Source organism: Marmota monax, unplaced genomic scaffold, assembly GCF_021218885.2.
Source record: "Marmota monax isolate L192 unplaced genomic scaffold, Marmota_monax_Labrador192_F-V1.1 WCK01_AAM20220418_F8-fsc00005, whole genome shotgun sequence".
NCBI lineage: Eukaryota > Metazoa > Chordata > Mammalia > Rodentia > Sciuridae > Marmota > Marmota monax.
This window is the reverse complement of record NW_026692254.1, coordinates 26,857,557-26,875,095: the sequence shown is the minus strand read 5'-3', so window position 1 is coordinate 26,875,095 and position 17,539 is coordinate 26,857,557. Positions and strand designations below refer to the sequence as shown.

Genomic DNA, 17,539 nt, shown 5'->3' with positions numbered 1-17,539 from the left:
GACGTGGATGGAGTGGATTGCAACATCTTTCTTTGCTTTCTCACCCTCCACCCAGAAAATAAACATCCCCAGCATTGGAGCCTGGGGAATGTCCTGCAACTTCTGGGGCCCGTTACCAGAATGATATTCTGTTTGGTCTTTTATGAGGGCAAGGCAAGCTGTTCTTGAGTTGTGGAGGCCACTACTTGGGAAGGGTGGGAGGAGGTAGGGGTGGAAAGGGACTAATCCCCACCCCCGACCAGGGAACGCAAGGAAGCAGCATTGGGACTCCATCGGTTCAGGGGTGCTTCTGTCCACCCTCCGTGGGCTCTGTCTTCAGCTGGGTTGATGTTGAGGACCAGAAGCAGGCATCGAGGGAGTACCACCAGCCCAGCCATGCTTCTTTGGAGCCACACTCATCCAGGCCGGAACATCTAATTCTTACAGGAGTGCCTGGCATGTAAAGAGCACTCTGTATTTACTGAATAAATGAATGAGCTACAACTGGGTCCAAAACTCAGTTTGTTTTGGTTTTTTGCTTGTTTCTTTGCGGTACTGGAGATTGAACCCAGGGGTGCTTTACCACTGAGTTACATGCCCAGCCCTTGGTTTATTTTTTTATTTTATTTTGAGACAGGGTCTTGCTAAATTGTTGAGGCTGTATTCAAACTTGCAAGCCTCCTTGCCTCAGCCTCCAGAGTGCCCGGGATTACAGGTGTGCACCACTGCACCCAACTTCAGACTCAGTTTTCCATGAGAAACACACGCATTGCACCATACACTATGGTGTGACTGATTAGAGCCACCATGCTCGCCTCCTACCTCACATCTATACAGAATAAACACCCATCAGTCTGATCTGGTTGCCCTCATTTTCACAAAGATTTGTGATTTGTAAGGGGACTTCCCTAGTTTCATGGTGTTTTTTTTTTTTTTTACCAAGCCAGATGTCTGACTTAGACTTCAAAAATAAACCAAATAGGAAGTATGTCTCAATGATACAGCATTGTTTCTGTTTGTTGCGCTGTTGGTTCAAGTCTGAACCAAAAAAAGTATTTTTGGTTCCCATCTGAGTGAGCAACTCTTGCTTGGATTCAGTTTGGGGACTTTCTGCTTTTCAAAAGCATAAAGGTTGTTCTGCTGATTTAGGGAGAAGTGAATCGGCATAAACAGGAGACAAAACTCTTGTTACTTTATGAGAATGTGCATTTAAAAAGTAACCCCTGCCAGCTGTGGTGGCTCAGCCTGTAATCCCAGAGACTCCTGTGGCTGAGGCAGAAGGACCACAAGTTCAAGCCCGGGGAATTTAGTGAGACCCTTTCTCAAAATAAAAAATAAAAAGGGCTGGGAATGTAGCTCAGTGATAAATGAAGGATATGAAAAACAACAACCCTCAGGGGTGGCGGGGGGACAAGAACAATGAGTCCCTGGGAGAGAAGGAAAACAATGGGCTCCTGACTTTCACAATTGTTCCCCCTGACTGCCCAACTGATGCATCGATGCATTCTTCGATGATTCAGTCTAACTAAACCCTATAAAATTTAGACCCCTATTGAAACTGAAGGACATGGACAATAGGCCCCAAGGAACTTCCCTAACTGTTCCCCTTATTGTCCTACTGCCCCTCCCTAAATAAGCCTACCACCAAAAACTCCCATGACTTGGCAGTGCTGCCAAATAGGGCCACCAAAAGGAACTAACTCCTCCCATGACCAGGCTCTGCTAAGACCCTATAAAACACAAATCCACGTGGTGGCCTTCTGCCATTTTCCCCTGAAGATGTGCCCCTGGGGTGCCGAATAAAGCATTGCTGGTCCATTGAGGTCTGCCTCTATTTTCTTTTTGTATTCACTTTCATGTGCTTTCAGTAACCATTGCCATATTCTCTCTTGAAAATATGCCCCTCCAGTGTTCGATAAAGCATTGCTGATCTGTTGAGGTCTATCTTCACTTCTTCTTCTTTCATTTTGCTTTCAGTAAAGCAGCCCTGGGTTTAATCCTCAGTACCAAAATAAGAATCCCCCTAAAACAAAACAACAACAACAAAAAAACCCAAACTCCCCCAAACAGTAAGCCCCTAAAGATTCTCTTGGAGATTTGTTTCTTCAAATTCCCATTGGACCCCAAGCAGTCAGTGGTGATCTTTAGACATCAACATCCTGCTGCAGACCCTGTGCTTCACCTGGTCCCAGAGCACATTCTTCTCCCCGTGGTCCTATACATGGTCTATGCAACCTGCTCCTGATCTGCATCTTCAAGTGCTTTCCCACATGGCCTCCAAGTTCGGCTTTTTCTCTTTTTCTGGGCTTGTTTTACCCATCAGTCCTCATCTTCCAATATTGCTGCAAATGGATATTCTCCATCTTCAGGTCCTGCTTTAAATTGTCCTTTGAGCCCTACCTGATCAAGTTTTCCAAAGTCTAATCTCATGTACTGTGTCACAGCTCTTTTCTGCTTAAAAATTTAGGAATTTCCTCACACTTCAACTCCCAGGCAGTTTTTCGGGCCCTCCCTCAAGTGCCCCCCCCCCCCAGCCCTTTCCAATCTCATTTTGAACCAGGCTCTGATCTACAACCTCTAGGTTTAAACCCACTCTCAGGGTTGCTGTTCATACAAGTGTTGACACCTCCCAAGCCACATGCAGGTCTTGTCACCTCCTTGAAAGATGCTGGTCGCTGCCCCAGTGTGAGAATGGCTAGAAGAACCAATAAAATCAGGTCTGCTTCAGAAGGGTATGTTCATTTGGGCACACTCCTTTCTCAGGGCCTGGGCATTTGCTGTCACCTCTTCTGGAAAGTTCCTCCCCCAGGTCATCTGCCTAGCTTACCTCTTCTCTGGCAGGTCTCTTCATGGAACCATCCCCGATCTCTTATTTAAAAATGCACTTCCATGGAGCTGGGGCTATGACTCCGTGGTAAGCACTCGCCTAGCATATGTGAGGCCCTGGGTTCAATCCTCAGCATCACATATAAATAAATAAAATAAAGGTATTGGGTCCCACTACAACTAAAAAATAATTTAAAAAAAAATGCACTTCCTAATCTCTTCCTGGCTTTTTCATACTAGAATGAGCACCCCCCAGAAACACCATGCATTCTACTTGTTCATTTAATTCCATTTGCCCTCTCTTTGGTTCACTGCTGGGCCCCTAGAACCTAGAACTCTAACTGGCTCAGGCTAAATTTTTGTACAAATGTCCTGCGTGCTCTGATGTTGGATCCAACTGCTGGTGATTAACAGCACTTTAGGGGCAAACGCCAACCCCAGTCAGGGTGCTCCCTGTTGTGGATGTTGCCAAATCTTGTTGGATCCGGTAGCAGGAGAGTGAGTCACTCAGCAAACTTGTCAGCCTTACAAACACACATCTTGGAACAGCTGCCCACTTGTCACGACTGTAGCAGGTAGAAGGCTGTCACTGCGTGGCCCTCTCTGCAATTCCTACCACTCAGAATCCCCAGGGTACAAGCCAAGCAAATGGTTTGTACTATGGTTTGGAAGTAGTTTGTGTCCCCCAAAAGTTCATGTGCTGGAAGCTTGGTCCCTAGCATAATGCTGTTGAGGTGGCACTTAGAGAGGTACAGTCTAGCTGGTGGTAATACAGCCATACAAGCACCTCTTTCACAAATGGATTAATGCTGTTTCTTGGGAATTCAAGGTCATGTGAGACTAGGTTAGCACTGCAAAAGAGGGTCTCAGCTTGATGTAGCCACCAGGTACCCCCATCATAATTGTACCATATAAGCTTCTCCCCTAGTCAATAAGATTCTTACAAAGAATGTCAACAGGATTTATGCAGAATTCATTGTGGTTTGAAGCTTCCTCTCCCTTGTAAATGACAGGTTTGCACCCAAAAGATGTGACAGACTGTCTCAAAAGAGCTTGCTGTGCAAAAGTTACTGTTTTCCTTGGTAAAAACTTGTGAAACCTGTCTGATCTAAAATATGGGACAAAGTGTAGCTGTTACATACCCACCCTCATGTAACCACTCCACTGAGTATAAATCTGAGAGAATTTCCAGACCCCAAGGTCCAGAAATTTTAGACATTAGCCCCTTTGGACCATTGTAGATTAAATAAATCTGATTCCTGAAAATTCCACAGGTGTCCAGCTTTATCTGTCCTAACTCAAGCTCATTGTCCTGCTTCCTGTCTTACCATGTGATCCATTCTACATGCAATCCTGCCATGGTGCTACCATCTGTCATGAGGCCCTCCACAAAGCTAATCAGATGCCAATGACAAAACCTTGAATCTCCAGATCTCAACTAAATAAACCTCTTTTTATAAAGACTTGGGTATTTTGTTATAGTAACAAAATAGGCTAAGAAAATTCACAATGGAGGGTCAGAGGCACTTTTCCCTAGAGGCAGCTCTGCCCTCTCCAACCCTGGCTGAACATGTATCTCTAAAATGTGCACATGGATATCTAAACTATATATTATAGGTTGAGTCACATGAAATAAAAACTTCAGCAATAATCAAAATCATGTGGTTCAACTTAATATATCTAAGACTGGGCCAAAACAGAGAGGTTGGGAATATAGCTCAGTTGGCAGAGTGCTTGCCTAGCATGCCCAAGGCCTGAGTTCAACCCCTAGCACCATATGAAAAAAAGAAAAGACTGTGCTAATCCATACACAATAAAAAAAAATGAAGTGAGTTAAAAACTGTGTGGGGCTATGGTTGTGGCTCAGTGGTAGAGTGCTTGCCTAGCATGTGTGAAGCACTGGGTTCGATCCTCAGCACCACATAAAAATAAACAGAATAAAGGTATTGTGTCTACCTATGATGAAAAAATTTTTTAAATGAACTATGTACAAATAAGCACTCAACATCACAAAATATAAAAACCCTATCATCTCACACTCATTAGAATAACTATTATTTTAAAAATAAAACAAAAACAGGTGCTGACAAACATGTAGAGAAATGAAACCCTATTGGGTGAGAATGTAAAATGGCTCAGCCACTGAATTAAAAAATTACCACAAGATTCAGCAATTTCCCTACTGGGTGTATGTCCAAAAAAACTTAAGAGGATAGCAAAGGGACATTTACACACTCATGTTTACAGCTGGCATTTTCACAATAATAGCCAAGAGTGATAAACAACCCAAGTGTTGCTAACAGACAGATAAATGGATTAACATGCTATGTGCAAATTATTCAACCTTAGAAATTCTGATGTGTGCTATAACATGGATAAACCTTTTCTTTGAGTATATTATGCTAAGTGAAATAATCCAGTGACAAAGACAAATATTGTATGATTCCCCTTATGAGAAATATCTAGTCAAATTCAGAGAAACAGAATGTAGGGTGGTGGTTGCCAGAGGTTGTGGGGGTAGGAATGGGAGTAACTACTTAATGGGGAGACTTTGTTTTGCAACAGGAAAAAAGTTCTGGAGATCTATTGCACAACAATGTGTATGTATTTAACACTATTTAACTGTACACTTAAAAATGATTAAGATAGTAAATTTTAAGTATGTTTTATCAATTAAAAATATTTTAAAGTACATAGTTTCAGTGAGATATTAAACTTGTGCTCTAAACAGGGCAGCTATAAAATAAAAATTGTAAGTTCTTTTTTTTTTAAAGAGAGAAAGAGAGAGAATTTTATTAATATTTATTTTTTAGTTTTCGGCAGACACAACATCTTTGTTTGTATGTGGTGCTGAGGATCGAACCCGGGCTGCACGCATGCCAGGCGACCATGCTACCGCTTGAGCCACATCCCCAGCCCCTAAAAATTGTAAGTTCTTTAGCTCTAAAAATTTTCTGCTACATTCCAGTGCATCATCTTGAAAGATGTCCTTGAGACCAAAGCACCCAGCAAAGTCTAGTGCCCACCCCAAATCCCCAACCACCCTAGGTTGAGAATTGATGGAAAGAACCATTTCACCCACTTTTCTAATTGTGTTTTATTCTAGAACAAATGGTTCTACAACAAAACAATTTTCAACAATACATTTCCCCACTATAATAGCTCCATTTTCCTTCAATCCACGAACCAATTTAAAATGCTACTTAGCTGTGTGTTTAGCAAGGTTTTCAAAGAATTCAGATGTCAGTCCTAGAGGTGGCTGGCCAGCTTCCTCCTCTGCTGATAGGGAGGAGCTGGTGACCACACAGTCTCTGACCTGGGTTTGTGCAGTGGAGCCTCGGCTGACGAGTGGGTGGTGTGGTTTCAGTAGTGTCCCTCCCTCCCTGACCCTGTGTTGCCTTGCTCTGTCATCACTTCCTGCACATAGTGATAGGATGCTGACAAGAAGCCAGCAATTGGTCGCCATAGACAAGATATACTGAAGCTCCACGCCCTGCCCTCATCCCAGCCTGCATGGGCCCAGGCCCCACCTGCTGGAACAGGCAAGCAAAGACAGCTCTCTCTGAGCCACTACTGTTCCATCTAGGACTCAGTGTCTGGGCATTGTCCTGAATGAACAGTAAGTAGCCCATTCACTCAGGACATGTGCAAGGCACCTAACAATGAATCCTCCTAACCACCTGTAGGCTTTATCACTCTGCCCATTTTACAGATGAGGAAACAGGCTCAAGGGTAAAGTCACAGGCTTGTCTGAAGTCTCAAAGCTAAGTGGCAGTAAAGATGGGGACTGTAAGTGGCAATAAAGATGGAGTTTGGAGGTCTGTGTCACCTGAGCCCTTGGTTGTCCTAGTAACCCAAAATTTCCCCTCAGAAAACATTTTTATAGGAATTAACCCCCCTCCCAAATCACAGTGTAACTGTTAATTATAAAACTGAAAGGCACCAGGTACAGGGACACTGTATAGCTGCCATACCTGCCCCAGCAACTATGTAGACTGTTTCCAAGGCTGGCACTTGCTCTATGTAAGGGCAGACACAACTCCTCAGGGGGGTCGGGGGTGGGGGCAAAATTAAACCATACTGTTTCTCAGGCTTTGTGTAAAGGAGCCTAGTGCTAGATGGGCAAAGAATTCCTGATTTGGGATAATAAATAAATATGCCAGTTCTTATCCAAAGCTTCTCTGCTCTCCCTTGTGAGCTGTGACCTGTGATTCTGATATCACGCTTGTGAAGGGGCCAAGGGAGGCTGTGGGCTCTCCTATTCTACTGCAGCCTAGAAGGCAGGGGACAGGCACCATGGGACATAAAACTTCTTACAATGGCTGTAACCAGGGTTCCAACTCAGAGATGAGAAGAAATGTCCCCTTTAGAGGCCTTAATTCTTTTAACTTCAGAACATATTTATTCTGAATCTGAACATGACTGTGGAGGAAGAGACAGCAACAAAAACTAAACTTTGTCACATAAATTAACTTAAGGGAACTCCAGGGACTGAACCCCATCCCCCCCACCCCACCCCCACCCCAGGGAGATGTTATCCCTGTAGCTAGCACAGCATGGTCCAGGACACATGGAGATGGAGAAGGCCAGTGACAGTCCACCTGCCATTTCCATGGAATCTATAAAGTGCCATCAGCAAAATCACAGGAGTCAGGAGAAAGAACTACCAACAGCCCTCAGGGACAGAGGGCTGTTATGTGGGCAGAGAGTATAGAGGACAAAGATCCTAGCTGCTGTGACCCTGGGACTGGTAGGCTGCATCCTGCCAGTCCTGTCCAGGATGGACAGCCCAGTGCTGCCCTGAACCCTACTTCCCACCCACCACACTCCTTTGTCTCATTCCCTTCCGTCCTGTACTCCCCCGGTGCCTCCTGTGGTGTCTTGGGCCAGGTCATCAGGCCAGTATTGGTCCTCCATATACTGCTCCATGTCAGTGCTGCTATCAGGCTCTCTGTCCTCAGGATGGGCCCAGAAGCTACTGGCCGCCTGCTGTTCCCACTGCGCCTCCACCAGCCGGTACAGCTCCATGGCTGTTGTGGCATCTTCCACGGATGAGTGCCCATGCTGGCCCACCTGTGGATGAGAGCCACTACATCAATGCATGGTGATACAGGCCTGAGAAGCAATGCCCACTCCCAGGGCTTTTTGTAGGGGCCCAAGAACACATACCCCAGAATGTGTTCAGAGAAGAGTTGGAACCTTAGCTGCCTACCACAGGCCACCTAGCTTCCATGAATATAAGACATGGTAAAAAGTCTGATTCAAGTGCTATAAGACCAGATGGATAATGAATATGAAGCACAGTGGGAGCAAGAGTCACCAGACCCCTGATCAAAGGTTCTATGTCTGATAGTAGGAGAAAAGAGAGCAACCTATGGGGATACAAGGACAGAGCCAGGACTTGGGTAGGGGACAGACCTGGAAGAGATCTGGAAGAATGTGGCTATCATAGTGACACTGGGAAAGGTTGTAGAAACACGAGCACAGCCTGTGTAAATGGGAGACCCATGCTTCATGCAACATGACCTGGACCAGAGAAGGAAGAATGGCAAGGTACCCCTGTGGCCTAGCAGGCATGGAGGCCAAGTGGGCCTTGCTCCCTTCCAACCACCCCTGTACCACACACCTGGATCTTCTTATGCAGCAACTGCAGGGCCAGGTCCTTAAGAGAGACTCTGGCTCGGGTGTGGAGGTCAGGCTGACTGAGCAGGTTTGGGACATAAGTGGTATCCCGAGTCTGGCTCCGAGGGTGGACGTACTTGAGGGCCTGGAAGTCATTGTGCAGCGCGTGGCCCACTACCACCTTGCCCTTCAGGAGCTTAAGGATCTGTAAATGGAGAGAGGAGGCATGAAGGCCCCATTGTCAGACTAGTAGCAGACATACCCTGGAGAGCCCTCAACAACATGTGCATGGTCCGCAGGGAGGCAGTACAGAAGAGGGAGACCATGCACCCTACAGTCAACCATGCTACCCCAAGTTTGAAACGAGGCCCTTCTTCTGAGTAAATTAGTGGTACACTTCAGTTCTCTGCACTGTACAAGGGGAACACTACCAATAGCAGGTTGTCAGGATTATGGGGAGTCATGGAGGGGTCAAGTCTTCTAGTCTCCAAATACAAGCAACTCTTCACTGCTGGCACAGGCTTTGCTCTCCGCCTAAAGACTTCACCATCAGCCTTCTCACCCCACTTGGCTCCTCCCCAACTTCTCTCAGGCTGCAAATCTCAGCTTCAATGCCGTCCTCAGGAGGCCTTCCCATGATTTCCCACTACCACTATTCTCTCCTTCAGGGGACACATTTTCTAATCACATATTTAGCTCTCAAGATGATCTAACCACCTCTTTCTCCCTGTAATTCCCAGGAGTACAGGGACCCTACCTGACTTGACTAATAATGCTTTGATGAAAGCATTCCATTTATTTATTATTAATTATTGATCAATAAAGACCTGTTATTTGGCAGGGTGTGGTGGCACATGCTTGTAATCCCAGCAGCTTGGAAGGCTGAGGCAGGAGGATCATGATGTTTAAAGCCAGTCTCAGCAATAAGTGAGGCACTAAACAATTCAGTGAGACCCCTGTCTCTAAATAGAATACAAAATAGGGCATGGGCTGTGGCTCAGTGGTCAAGTGCCCGAGTTCAATCCCTGGTACCCAAAACAACAACAAAAACAAAAATACCATTATTTGGGTGAATTCAACATAACAGTATCTTGCACAAGCAGACATACCATAAATGGAAACTCTTGTGAGTATTAAAGGACATAGTTCTTTTTTTCAGGATATTGTCACCTTGCCTCTCTGTGCACTAACTCTTCCTTCTCACCCTCTACACCTGCTTTTCTTTGCAGCTCTGGCTGCCTGCAAAGGGAAGAGTGTGCTTCTTTCCTCCCTGGTCAAAAATCTCCTCACACCCAGGGAGGCTGTGTCCAGGGTCATGGGCCTGGGCTCTCCTTATCACCAGCTGCTTGTCTCCCAAGGTCTAACTCTGCTGGCAATTCATGGTTTACTACTCTCGTGGCAGATGGGTAAGACACACTTAAGACTTTATGGTGGGGTGCATTACCACACTAGTCTCACACCATAACCTCCACCCAACCACCAGTCATAAAATGAGATCAAGCCCACCCCAGGCTAGCTCAGTCTGGACAGAAAGTGGTTCTGCTTCTGAGTAAATGGAAGGGACCAAGGAGCTAGAAGGCTCATCACAGGTCTACCTTCCTTTTTTATTTTTAAAGTACTAGGAACTGAACCCATAGGAGTTTTACGCTGGCTACATCCCCAACCCTTTTTATTTATTTTGAGACAGGGTCTCACTAAGTTGCTGAGGATCTCATAAAGTTACTTAAGTTAGCTCAAATTTGGAATTCTCATTCCTTAGCCTCCCAAGTCACTGGGATTACAGGTTTGTGCCACCACCCGTGGCCATAAATCTACCTTCCTACTGCTTCTATTCCTGCTCCACCTGATTGATAAATAATAATCTTTTCAAAGAAACATTTAGGCCATAGATGTATGGAAAAGGAAGACAAAGATGAAGTATACCAATATCTTCCAAACCTGCCTAATTCAAATAACCCAGAATCATTAAATAGCAGTTGTAATGCTTGTTTTAAAAATGCAAATTTATTCTTTTTGGGGAGATACCAGGGATTGAACTCAGGGGCACTCGACTACCAAGCCACATCCCCAGCCCTATTTGTATTTTATTTAGAGACAGGGTCTCACTGAGTTGCTTAGTGCCTCACTTTTGCTGAGGCTGGCTTTGAATTCGAAATCCTCCTGCCCCAGCTTCCCAAGCTGCTGGGATTATAGGTGTGTGCCACCTTGCCCAGCCTAAATTTGTTCTTATATTAGATCAATCTATCTACCAAATATATCAATTATATTACTGATGTAATAGAGCACAGCTTAAGAATGTGAATTTCACCTTGGCTTATGCATAATTTTATCCTTGAGAAACACTAAATAAAAGCAGGAAAAACTAGCCAGCTGAACTGGGATCAGTATAAAGGCACAATATATGCAAACCTCAAATAGCTATCAGCAACTTTGTTCACTTGTGTGATGTCCCATATCTCTTCACATCTATTTCTATGTGTACCAGTTTTTTTGTGTGTATGTGCATGGTATTGCAGCCTGAACCCAGGGGTGCTCTACCACTGAGCTACACCCCTGCCCTTTTTATGAGAAAGAGTCTTGCTAAGTTGCCTAGGCTGGCTTTAAGCTTTTGATCCTACTATCTCAGCCTCCAGAGTTTCAGGGATTATGGACGTGTGCCACCAGCCTCACTTTCTTGTAGCACTTTCTGAGAAAACTCTTCTTCCACACACCAACTTACAAATAACCCAAACAGCAACCCTCCTGACACCTGTTTCCATAAGCAAACTTCAGGTCTCTGTCAAGATAAAGTGCCCAACTTATTGGTGCATTATGCATTTCTTAACCATTTAACATGTGCAAAACTGTGTTATCATTTATTATTAGATTATTATATTTCTGTGATATTGCTGACCAGTTCTTTTGAATATTGTATACCAACACCATTTCCCCAGAGATGCTATGATTTTTACGACACAGGTTTCCTTAGTATGATTGTTTGTAGAAATGCACATTGGAGCCCTCCCTAGATTTGAGACATCCTAAATCAGAATCTTCATGGAGGAACCAGGTGGCAAGGATCTAGATTGTTAATAAGGCTTTAGCTATTTCCTATGGTCAAAGGTATCGGATAATTCCTGTTAGAGTGGTCCCAAAACTAATCAATTTTGTTCAAAGCACTTAAAAACTAACATAAGGAAGTATGTCAGAATAGCAACACCTAAGGCAATAGAACTGCGGGCCTTGATAATTTTACACAGGAACATAGCACTCTCATAACAGAATTCAAGAAAGGTACAGTGGTGCACACCTAAAATTCTAGTGACTTGGGAGGTTGTGGCCAGAGGATAGCAAGGGTGAGGCCAGCCTGGGCAACTTAGAGAGACCTGTCTCGAAATAAAAAATAGAAAAGGGCTGGAAGTATAGCTTAGTGGTAGAGCACCTCTGGATTCAATCTCTAATACCAAATAAATAAACAAATAAAAATAACAGCAAAATTCAACATGGAAGTTGCTTATGTCGCCACCATCCCCACAGCCCTCCCACAAACACCAACCCCCAATCCTTTCTGGAGGCAGAGTCAGAATTTTTCACTTACCCTATTCAATGGAAAAGGAACCTACTATTTGGAAAAGTGAGGTGATTTTTTCAAGGTCTCTCACAACCAGAGGCAAGGTGGTAACTCAAAGTCAGGGCTGCTCTGCCCAACACTTTGCATAGACCCACAAACCCCCAACCCTGTCCTCACCTCTTTCTGGGCCACCTGGAAGGGGATGGCCTTGCGCATGTGCTGCCGAGTGATGCCGCTCCAGCGAGTGCGGTAGTCAACGATGGGCATCTCAGGCCGAATGTACTTGTCATAGAGGACGTCACCATGGTAACTCACCACAGAGCAGCGGGCCAGCTCACTCACCCGCCCTCGGGGTCCTGTGCCCACCATCTCACAGTCAATAGCTACACACTTGCTGGGCAAGGGCCCTGAAGCTTCCCTGGAGGTGAGCCTTTTGCTATATGGGCCACCACTGCCAAATTCAGCCCTGGGATGCTGCCTCCCACTGCCAGCAGCTTCAGCGCCTGACAGCACCTCCAATGGGGCAGGCAGCAGGGAGGAGCCTTGTTCCGGTGGCATGGTCAGCAGTCCCTGTTCCTGTAGCAAGGCCTTTCGGGCCATGAAGCGTTGGTACTGTCGGCTCCTCCTCTTGTGCCTTCTTCGAACCACATCCCTGGCACTGGGGTTGGTAAGGGACAGGCATGGGCACTGAGCAGACTCAGGGGCTTCCTCAGGTACCATGCCAGTCAGCTCCGAACTCAGGGCAAGGGAAGCCTGGGAAGCAATCTTTCAACCGGGTGGCAGCCTGGAGAACACATAAGCAGAGGAGGTGTGTGAGGAGTGTACCACGCAGTTCTTCCTCTACCCTGCAGTGCTGCATAGCTGGGCTGCCCTAGAGTGGAGAGCTCAAGGCACCTCATCAAGTCCAGGACCTACTTTATTAAAAACTGTACTCTTACATAAACAAATACCAGGTGCAAATCACTGCTCTAAGTACTGCATGGACTCGCTCCATCTCTCCAATGACTGGGCAAAGTATTATCACCCTTGTTTTATAAGGAAAAAAAAAAAAAAAAAAACCTGAAGCATAAAGGCTAAGGAATTTAGAAAGACATACAGGCTAATGAGAATCCCAAACCTATATTCTCAACCTCAAGCCACAGCTCACCTCCATATTATTTTACCCAAGAATTTTAGAGGTCCAGTTATAGGGAAATAAAATTCATAAAAAAAGTATTCAAGTTGAGCATCCCTAATGCAAAATCCAAAATCTGAAACTTTTTGATCACTGACAATTATACTGTGAACAAGGCACAACAGGATTTAACCTGGATCTTTATAAAACTGTATATAGCATATATACAGCAGGGGCTCAATAGCTATCTGCTTCCTTCTTCCCAGAGAAGCTAAGATTCTAGCCCATGGTTGATAACCAGATATTCTCAGGTCAGTTTCTCTGCCTGTACTCACTGCCTTTCCTATGCCTCCCTCTGACCATTTTACACCCAGCTGCTGCATTACCCAGAAGCCGTTATCCCACATGTCACACTAAGACTTTCCGGGTCCCAATGGTGCCAGGTGCTGGGCAGTGTTATAAAGATGGTCCTAGACTCTGAGGAATCTAGTCTCACCAGAGCAAGGGAAATGAAGTAGACAGTGTGTTAAGGGCTGGATTAGAGGCACTGGAACGAAGGCTGAGACAATAGGCAGAAGGAGGATTCATGGATGGCTTCCTGGAAGAGGTTATATCTATGTGATGAACAGTAGTAACCCTCCAAGTAGAAGGGAGAGGATTAAGTGGAGGGCAAAGGCTTGACAATGGAGTAGCCCACAGGTGAGGTTGAGGGACCCACCAGCCACTTGATGCCACTGGAGTGTAAAGCATAAATGGTGGTAGCTGAGTGCGCTACTCCATTTTACCACTTTATCTTCTGCCTCCAACTTTGGTGGCCCTTCCACAAAGCATCCCTACCCCAGGCTGGTGTCCCCAGGCTGTTTTCTGCTGGTTAAGAGAATGAAAGAGCCCCAGAGGCACCTAGAAAAGTTACTGAAATGTTGCTCAGTATCCCTGACCCACAGCATTAACTGTCTAGTTGAGGAGCAAAAAAATTCACCCTGTGCCCTGTGCTGGCTGCATGGGGAAATTATTTTACTCCTCAGTAAGTTACATGGTCTAACTCAGGGCTCTCTGAAGGTAGGGACAGAGCTCTGTTTGTCTCTGTCCCTTCTCTAACAAGTCAGCCTAAAACCTGGATTGTTATAGGCCACCATCTTCAGAAGCTTCCTTGAAGGAAACTCAAGCTGGGCCTACTATTAGCCAGACTGTGGGGACTAGAAAGCTGGAGGTGACTAAGTTCCCTAGGACACAATCACCTCTAGGGAATTCGTGGCTTGGTAGGGATACAGAGAGTTCAAAAGTTATAAGGGCATGCTCAGGATGGGAGTGATGGTTGAAAAGGAAGGGTACCTGGTAGCTTAGGCAAGCACAAAACAAGCAGAAGACCTGGAGTAGGGAATGCCTGGCAGTGGAGGGGACACTCTGCAGTGTTTTAGACAAGTCATCCAGGGAACTCAGGAATAAAAGGACATTCAGAAAGAGAAATCACAGGCACAAAGCCCAGAGCCAAAAGCACACCCACTGAGGGAGGGCAAAGGGTTCAGTGCAACAACTAAAAAGCCAGGAGGTAGACAGCCAGGAGAAAAGTGAGTGGGGATGGCAAGAAAACTGTTCCTGGAGAGTGAGTACAAGTTTGGGCTTAATAAAAAATTGATGGGGAAACACTGAGGGTTTTAGGGAGAGGGTGAAAGAAATACACCTGCCTTACAGGAAAAAAAGCCTGGATTTGATTAAGAGCAAAGGTTTAAAGAAATGGGAAGGGGGCAGGAAGTGAAGTGCCAAGTTTGCTGATGCCTGCATTTGCATGAGGATTCCTGGCACCTAAGCCAGGGCGAGGCTTGATGACCCCATCCTGACTCATCTATCCTCAGCTGTTCATGGCTTCCACAAGAAGCGCTCTCCTTTTAAAAAAAGGCTTTTAACTGTAAGCAACTCCCTCATACTGACAAAACACACCTTAGAATTCAGAACCTCAATTTGCCTTAGCCTGGCAATGCAAGAAAACCTGGCCCAATGAGACCTACACCAGTAATTGACTTCTGGGTGGAAGTGAGGAGCTTTCCCCTCCTCTACTTGGGGTTGAAAGCTCTGTGGGTCAGGAGCTGAGACCGTGGTTAGAGTAGCTTTCTTGATCCTGCTGGCAAGGTTTTAAAGAAGTCAAAATTCGATTCCCTAAGAAAAGGTCTCTATGGCCTTGTTCCAAGAGAAAACAACAGTCCTTTTCCATATATCCTGGTCTTGATGACATGTCACAACCAACAATCATCATGGGCACATCTTGGGACCCCAGATGTTTATAGCTGGGGATAAGTTTCGCTCAAATGGCACAATCCTTCAGCAAAGACAAATACAAATTCGTTTTCCAGCCTGGATCCAGGGCTCTGATGTCAGCTCAGACACGTGGCCCTCGGATTAGGAGTCCCAAGTCTAAGGGAAGGGCCTCAGCGCAGAGTCCTCTTAGTACAGGCCCCATAGGAACCACAGAGTCAGAATCATCAGCGGGCAGATCAGGAAGGAGCGAGCAGTCCTAGACCCTGCCTTGGGTCTAGGACTACATGACCTCGGGCAAACCCAGGGCTTCTTACTAGGTTAAGGCTTCGGAAAGACAGTTAATTACTCGAAACATGAGGTTTGTTACGCTGCCGATTCTCAGGCCTATTCCCACCCAGTCTGAACTGCCCTTTGGCGACCTGGGACCGAGAATCTGTTTTTTAAAACCGCCTGACCCCACCCCCAAGCTATGATTCCCCAAATCGCCAAATATGAGAAATACTGGCTCACTAAGGTTCCCCGCTTTACTACAAACTTCTCGGGATCAAGAAAAACAAGGCGAAAGAAACACCACACGACCTCGCCGTCCGCTGGGCGTTCTCCGCGGCAAGACGCGAGGGAGGCCCGGCCATACCGGGAAGGGCTCGGGCGTTAGGCACTTACTGGCCGCCGCGTCCAGGCCGAGTCGGGATGAGGGAGGCGGTACCCAGGCCCGGCCCCCGTACCTGCCCGCCCGAAGCGTGTGGTCGGCGGAGGCTAGGCGCCCCTACCCCACCGCGACCGCCAGCGGCCCTGGACACGCCGCGCCAGCCCGCCCGAACCGGCAACGCTGACCAGGGTCCTAGTGCTCACCTGAAACCGCGGACGTCTCTTCCGGCGAGCACGTGGCGCCCAGGCAGCTGGCAGCTCCCGCAAGCCCGGGCAAGCCCGGCTACGGCTGCCCGCCCATTGGCTCACTGGAAGCAGCGCCCGCCTAAGACCTCTTCTGATTGGCTGAGCCTGCCCAGATGCGGTAGGTGTTCGGAGTCGAAGGGCGGGAGCTCGCGGAGAGGGCGTGTCCGAGCCGCCGGGTGGGAGGGCAGTTTTAAAGAGAACTCGGCAGAGCGTGCATCAGCTCCGGGTTCCAACCCACCTTGCTGCTAGAGTGGAGATGGTGTTTCTGTGAGCCAGTTCGTTCCACCCAAGGCCGAGTAAATTACAGTGTACACCCATATCTGCAGAATGAGAGCAGCAGTCACTGCCTCCTCCAGAATTACGGAGATTGAGTGAGATCATAAAAGTACACCGATGAGCTCCATTTACTTCCTGTGCACTACTTTTTCATTTATTCTTTTGTAATTTCACTCGTGTAGGGAAGACTTAAATTTACTCTTTTCCTTCTGTAGCTTCAGTAAGTATACGTGTGGAATAAACTGAAAATAGGTACAACAGGAAGAACCTACAGATCGTATTTTTTGCTTGAGACAGGGAAGCCTGAAAATACAAGATGACTGAACCCTATGTGGCGCTCCTATGGATGAGGGTTTGTGCTCCAGGGGGAAGGAAGGTGGTATGAAAGTTTCGGGGGAGGAAAGTTGTGCACAGCAAGCAACTGTTTTCCTGTTATGCAGAAAAACTGGTTAGAGCCACCAGTTCCTGCTTAACCCCTACCCCTTCCCTTGCCCCAGTCTTCCTGTGGAAACATCCCTCCTAGGTAGAAAGTGGAATATCCCATAGGAATGCCTCTGTCTGAATATCTTGTTTACTAATATTGATAAATGTAAATTTCTTTTACAAAAGGATGGCTTTTCAAACATTCATGTGACAGAATTGGGGTGATTGTGGAAATTTGAAGATTCTCTCATACAATGAAATGCTGTATGTTTATTTTGATCTTGTCTACCACTAATAATTGCAATACATCTCAATCTGGAAGGGAAAAAAATGAACATCGAACCTTATGTTTACAAAGTTTTTTTCAGTTAGCAAATTTAAATTTATTGACATCATTTTGTGGGAGAAATGAGTGGATGCATCATAAAATATTGCCAAGCATGAAAATATATTATGGTTGGATTAAACTTCATAACAGAAGTCGAATGTAAATTCAAGGAGAAAAAAAAGCATGTTGCATCTAATGTCAAGTCAGAAACAAATCCAGATTTATTTGAAAGTATTATTTTGGGAATGGAATGGGGAATGGTGAGCTGAGCACT

General features: G+C 46.0%; 1 protein-coding gene across 4 annotated transcripts; it reads right to left on the bottom strand.

The window, feature by feature from the left end:
• Positions 1-5,884: 5,884 nt before the first annotated feature.
• Aen (apoptosis enhancing nuclease) lies at positions 5,885-16,300 on the bottom strand. 4 transcript variants are annotated; one of them, XM_046437019.1, is made up of 4 exons: positions 16,197-16,300; positions 12,155-12,761; positions 8,432-8,632; positions 5,885-7,878 (listed from the first exon to the last, which is right to left on the bottom strand). In XM_046437019.1, exons 2-4 carry the CDS (start codon positions 12,695-12,697, stop codon positions 7,642-7,644), a joined length of 981 nt encoding a protein of 326 aa, XP_046292975.1. In that variant the 5' UTR covers positions 12,698-12,761; positions 16,197-16,300; the 3' UTR covers positions 5,885-7,641. The 4 variants fall into 4 exon arrangements, with proteins under 4 accessions (XP_046292975.1, XP_046292985.1, XP_046292965.1 ...); XM_046437029.2 differs by lacking the exon at positions 16,197-16,300 and adding an exon at positions 16,070-16,184; XM_046437009.2 differs by lacking the exon at positions 16,197-16,300 and adding an exon at positions 16,008-16,173.
• Positions 16,301-17,539: the final 1,239 nt, after the last annotated feature.